Raw genomic sequence first — 4,615 nt, forward strand, 5'->3', positions numbered from 1 at the left:
CACTAGACCAGCTCCCCCAGGAGGGCATGAATCCGTCACCGCGGAGGCCCCAAGCTAATGGCCAGCCCTGCCCGGGCCTCAGAGCAGTCTGCCATGACTTTCCGTCTCAGGGTCTGGGCAGCAGCTTGCTCCTTCCCCTCCACTGTCACTGCACAGGGAGCGGGCAACCTTTCGGGGTTCACCAGCTCCTCCGTTTGTAGGGGGGCAAACACGCCACCCTTTCTAGGTCGAAAACTGACTGGCCAGGTCTGGGCGCTGCTGCAAGCGGTCGCCATGACATTCGGTCTCGGCCTTCAAGGGGTCCCGGCTGCCTCCCGAACATTCTCCCGACAGGTGTCGCGCTTGTCAAGACCTTTGAGGGCGCGCGAGTCCCCCTTTTGCCGAGTGACAAATGCGCCACCCACGTAGCCCCTGGGGAAAGCCGCCCCCTCGGGCCCCACTCTAACTGGCGGGCCATGGGCCACACCGCCAAGACTTAGTTACAGTAGTAAGGCTGCCGCTCTGTCCCTGAGCCTCGCGAGTCCCAGCCTGGGCGACAGAGACGCCCCCCGCCGAGGCCCCACACTGCCACTGGCGCTGCCTGCGGTTCCCGCAACCCCCTCCCCACATGCGCGCGCGCCCCAAATGTCCCGCCCTGTCTGCTGTGGCCTGCACCTGCCGCCACACCTAGGAAGCCCCTTTAGGGCCTTGAGAGGTCCTGCCTGGGCAGTGACAGAGTCGCCCCCCTGGCGAAGCCCCACGCTGCCACCGGAGGTATGGCTAGCAGTCCCACAGGGCCCCAAACCATCCGGCTGTGGCGGGCTCTCCTCAGAGCCCCGCGGCCATTTCTTTCTGTCACTGAGGCTGAGGCCAGGCCGACAGGTGTCACACCTCAGGGGACCTTGCAAGGTCCCAAGTCCTGTCCCCACCCCCACCCCCTTTCTGAAAAACTAAGTTCCAAAGCCACTCACCTCGCAGGGACTTTAAGACATTGCTGCTGCTGGGAAGCCCGCTGCCGCGGTTTCCCTGGGGCCTGGGCCGGCAGCTGCCCGGCACCTCTGGGCCGAGAACTTCAGGGCCGCGAACTCCACGGCCGCGAACTCCGGGACCCCTAGCCTCAGGGCCGCGAACTCCAGGACCTCTAGCCTCAGGGCCGCGAACTCCAGGACCTCTAGCCTCAGGGCCGCGAACTCCGGGACCCCTAGCCTCAGGGCCGCGAACTCCAGGACCTCTAGCCTCAGGGCCGCGAACTCCAGGACCCCTAGCCTCAGGGCCGCGAACTCCAGGACCTCTAGCCTCAGGGCCACGAACTCCAGGACCCCTAGCCTCAGGGCCGCGAACTCCAGGACCCCTAGCCTCAGGGCTGCGAACTCCAGGACCCCTAGCCTCAGGGCCACGAGCCGCGGGACCCAGAGCCTCAGGGCCGCGAACCCTGGAACCCCGAGCCACAGGGCCGCCAACCTCAGGACCACGAGCCCCGGGACCCCAAGCCTCGGGGCTGTGAACCATGGGACCAGGAGCCTCAGGGCTGCGAATCTCAGGGCTGCGAACCACTAGACCCGGAGCCTCAGGGCCGCGAATCTCGGGGTTACGAATCACTAGACCCGGAGCCTCAGGGCTGCGAATCTTGGGGCTGCAAACCACAGGACCCGGAGCCTCAGGGCCGTGAATTTCCAGGCCACAAACCTCGGGGCTGCGAACCCCGGCACCCGGAGCCTCAGGGCCGCAAATTTCAGGGCTGCGGACAACGGGACCCAGAGCCTCAGGGCCGCGAATTTCTGGGCCGCTAACTTCAGGGCTGCAAATCTCTGGGCTGTGAACTTCGGGGCCCTGAACCTCCTGGCCATGAACCCTGGGACCGCCAATTTCGGGGCCGTGAACCCTGGAACCACGAGCCCTGGAGCCGCAAGGCCCGGAGCCGCTAGACCCAGAGCTGCCACGAGACCCGGAGCCACCTCGAGGCCCGGAGCCGCGAGTCCCGGATCCTCCCCGAGCCCTGGATCCTCCCCGAGCCCTGGATCCTCCCCGAGATCTGTAGCCTCCCCGAGACCTGGAGCCTCCCCGAGACCTGGAGCCTCCCCGAGACACGGAGCCTCCCCGAGACACGGAGCCTCCCCGAGATCTTGAGCCGCCCCGAGACACGGAGCCGCCCCGAGACACGGAGCCTCCCCGAGCCCTGGAGCCTCCCCGAGATCTTGAGCCTCCCCGAGACACGGAGCCTCCCCGAGCCCTGGAGCCTCCCCGAGACCTGGAGCCTTCCCGAGATACGGAACCTCCCCGAGATCTTAAGCCTCCCCGAGACACGGAGCCTCCCCGAGATCTTGAGCCTCCCCGAGACACGGAGCCTCCCCGAGCCCTGGAGCCTCCTCCCCGAGACACGGAGCCGCCCCGAGCCCTGGAGCCTCCTCCCCGAGACACGGAGCCTCCCCGAGCCCTGGAGCCTCCCGGAGACACGGAGCCTCCCCGAGACCTGGAGCCTCCCCGAGACCTGGAGCCTCCCCGAGACACGGAGCCTCCCCGAGACAAGGAGCCCCGAGACCCGGAGCCACGAGCCCTGGAGCCTCCCCTAGACACGGAGCCCCGAGACATGGAGCCTCCCCGAGACCCGGAGCCCCGAGACCCGGAGTCGCGAGACCCGGAGCCCTGAGACCCGGAGCCCCGAGACCGGGAGCCGCGAGACACAGAGCCGCGAGCCCTGGAGTCTCCCCGAGACCCGGAGCCGCGAGCCCTGGAGCCCCGAGACACAGAGCCCCGAGGCACAGAACCGCGAGCCCTGGAGCCCTGAGACACAGAGCCCCGAGACACAGAACCGCGAGCCCTGGAGCCTCCCCGAGACCCAGAGCCGCGAGCCCTAGAGCCCCGAGACACAGAGCCCTGAGACACGGAGCCGTGAGCCCTGGGACCTCCCCTAGACCCAGAGCCGCGAGCCCTGGAGCCCCGAGACCCAGAGCCGCGAGCCCTGGAGCCACCACGAGCCCTGGAGCCCTGAGACCCGGAGCCCCGAGACCCAGAGCCGCGAGCACTAGAGCCTCCCCGAGAGACGGAGCCCTGAGACCCGGAGCCCTGAGACCCGGAGCCACGAGCCCTAGAGCCTCCCCGAGAGACAGAGCCCCGAGACACAGAACCGCGAGCCCTGGAGCCACCACGAGCCCTGGAGCCCTGAGACCCGGAGCCCCGAGACAAGGAGCCGCGAGCCCTAGAACCTCCCCTAGACCCAGAGCCGCGAGCCCTGGAGCCCCGAGACCCGGAGCTGCGAGCCCTGGAGCCCCGAGACACAGAGCCCCGAGACAAGGAGCCGCGAGCCCTGGAACCTCCCCTAGACCCAGAGCCGCGAGCCCTGGAGCCACCACGAGCCCTGGAGCCGCGAGCCCTAGAGCCTCCCCGAGACACGGAGCCCCGTGACCCGGAGCCCTGAGACCCGGAGCTGCGAGCCCTAGAGCCTCCCCGAGACACTGAGTCCTGAGACCCGGAGCCACGAGCCCTAGAGCCTCCCCAAGACCCAGAGCCCCGAGACCCGGAGCCCTGAGACCCGGAGCCCTGAGAAGCGGAGCCGCGAGCCCTGGAGCCTCCGCGAGCCCTGGAGCCTCCCCGAGACCCGGAGCCGCGAGCCCTAGTGCCTTTCAGAGACCCGGAGCCCCGAGACCCAGAGCCGCGAGCACTAGAGCCTCCCTGAGAGACGGAGCCCCGAGACCCGGAGCCGCGAGACCCGGAGCCCCGAGACCCGGAGCCCTGAGACCCGGAGCCCCGAGACCCAGAGCCGCGAGCTCTGGAGCCTCCGCGAGCCCTGGAGCCTCCCCGAGACCCGGAGCCCCTAGACCCGGAGCCCTGAGACCCGGAGCCGCGAGACACGGAGCCTTCCCGAGACCCGGAGCCCCTAGACCTGGCGCCGCGAGCCCTGGAGCCTCCCCGAGCCCTGGAGCCCCGAGACCCAGAGCCGCGAGCCCTGGAGTCTCCCCGAGACGGGGAGCCGCGAGACCCAGAGCCCTGAGACACGGAGCCCCGAGACCCGGAGCCCCGAGACCCGGAGCCACCACGAGACCTGGAGCCGCCACGAGACACGGAGCCGCGAACCCTGGAGCCGCCACGAGACACGGAGCCGCGAACCCTGGAGCCGCCACGAGACACGGAGCCGCCACGAGACCTGGAACCACCACGAGACACGGAGCCGCGAGCCCTGGAGCCGCGAGCCCCGGAGCCACGAGCCCTGGAGCCGCGAGCCCCTCTCCTGTCAGAAGTGGCCTCAGCACCTTCGGCACCCAGGCCCCCGGCAGCCTGGGGCTCCCCGGAGCCCACATCTTCCGAACCAGCAGCCGGACGGGCTTTCGGAACATTGGGGGGCCCGGCCTCAGCGAGAGCACCCTTAGAGCGTGCTCCCCTGGCGCGCTCCATGGCTCACACTGCCTGAGGGAGTCGACGGGCCAGGACTTAAAATGGCGTCGAGCTTTGTCACGTTTTGTGACACGTTCCAGAACGTTCATGAAATTATGCAAACGTACACGCCCCTTAAAGAGACAGTGACCCTAAAAAGATGCTTTGCTGCCTATCAAAGATTTTTATAAACTCTCTACTGTTTAACACTAATCAAAGCTTAATTTTAAGGAGTGAGTGCTCTTCTGAAAGACTTGGACAAACATTT

The 4,615-nt window shown here is 68.1% G+C and overlaps 1 protein-coding gene across 1 annotated transcript; it reads right to left on the bottom strand.

Moving 5' to 3' along the window:
• Positions 1–293: 293 nt before the first annotated feature.
• Positions 294–4,368, bottom strand: LOC121437097 (uncharacterized PE-PGRS family protein PE_PGRS54-like). The gene is made up of 2 exons (XM_041636936.1): positions 951–4,368; positions 294–445 (listed from the first exon to the last, which is right to left on the bottom strand). The coding sequence occupies exons 1-2, from the start codon at positions 4,366–4,368 to the stop codon at positions 294–296; spliced, it is 3,570 nt and encodes a 1,189-aa protein (XP_041492870.1).
• Positions 4,369–4,615: the final 247 nt, after the last annotated feature.

This window comes from Microtus oregoni, unplaced genomic scaffold (assembly GCF_018167655.1).
Source record: "Microtus oregoni isolate MIOR12 unplaced genomic scaffold, Mior012 000050F_ref0000143, whole genome shotgun sequence".
Lineage (NCBI taxonomy): Eukaryota > Metazoa > Chordata > Mammalia > Rodentia > Cricetidae > Microtus > Microtus oregoni.

Coding starts and splice junctions, on each gene's coding strand:
- LOC121437097 (XM_041636936.1), bottom strand. CDS start 4,368: ATGGAGCGCGCCAGGGGAGCACGCTCTAAGGGTGCTCTCGCTGAGGCC. Junction 446..950: donor TGTCTTAAAGTCCCTGCGAG/GTGAGTGGCTTT, acceptor ATGGCCCGCCAG/TTAGAGTGGGGCCCGAGGGG.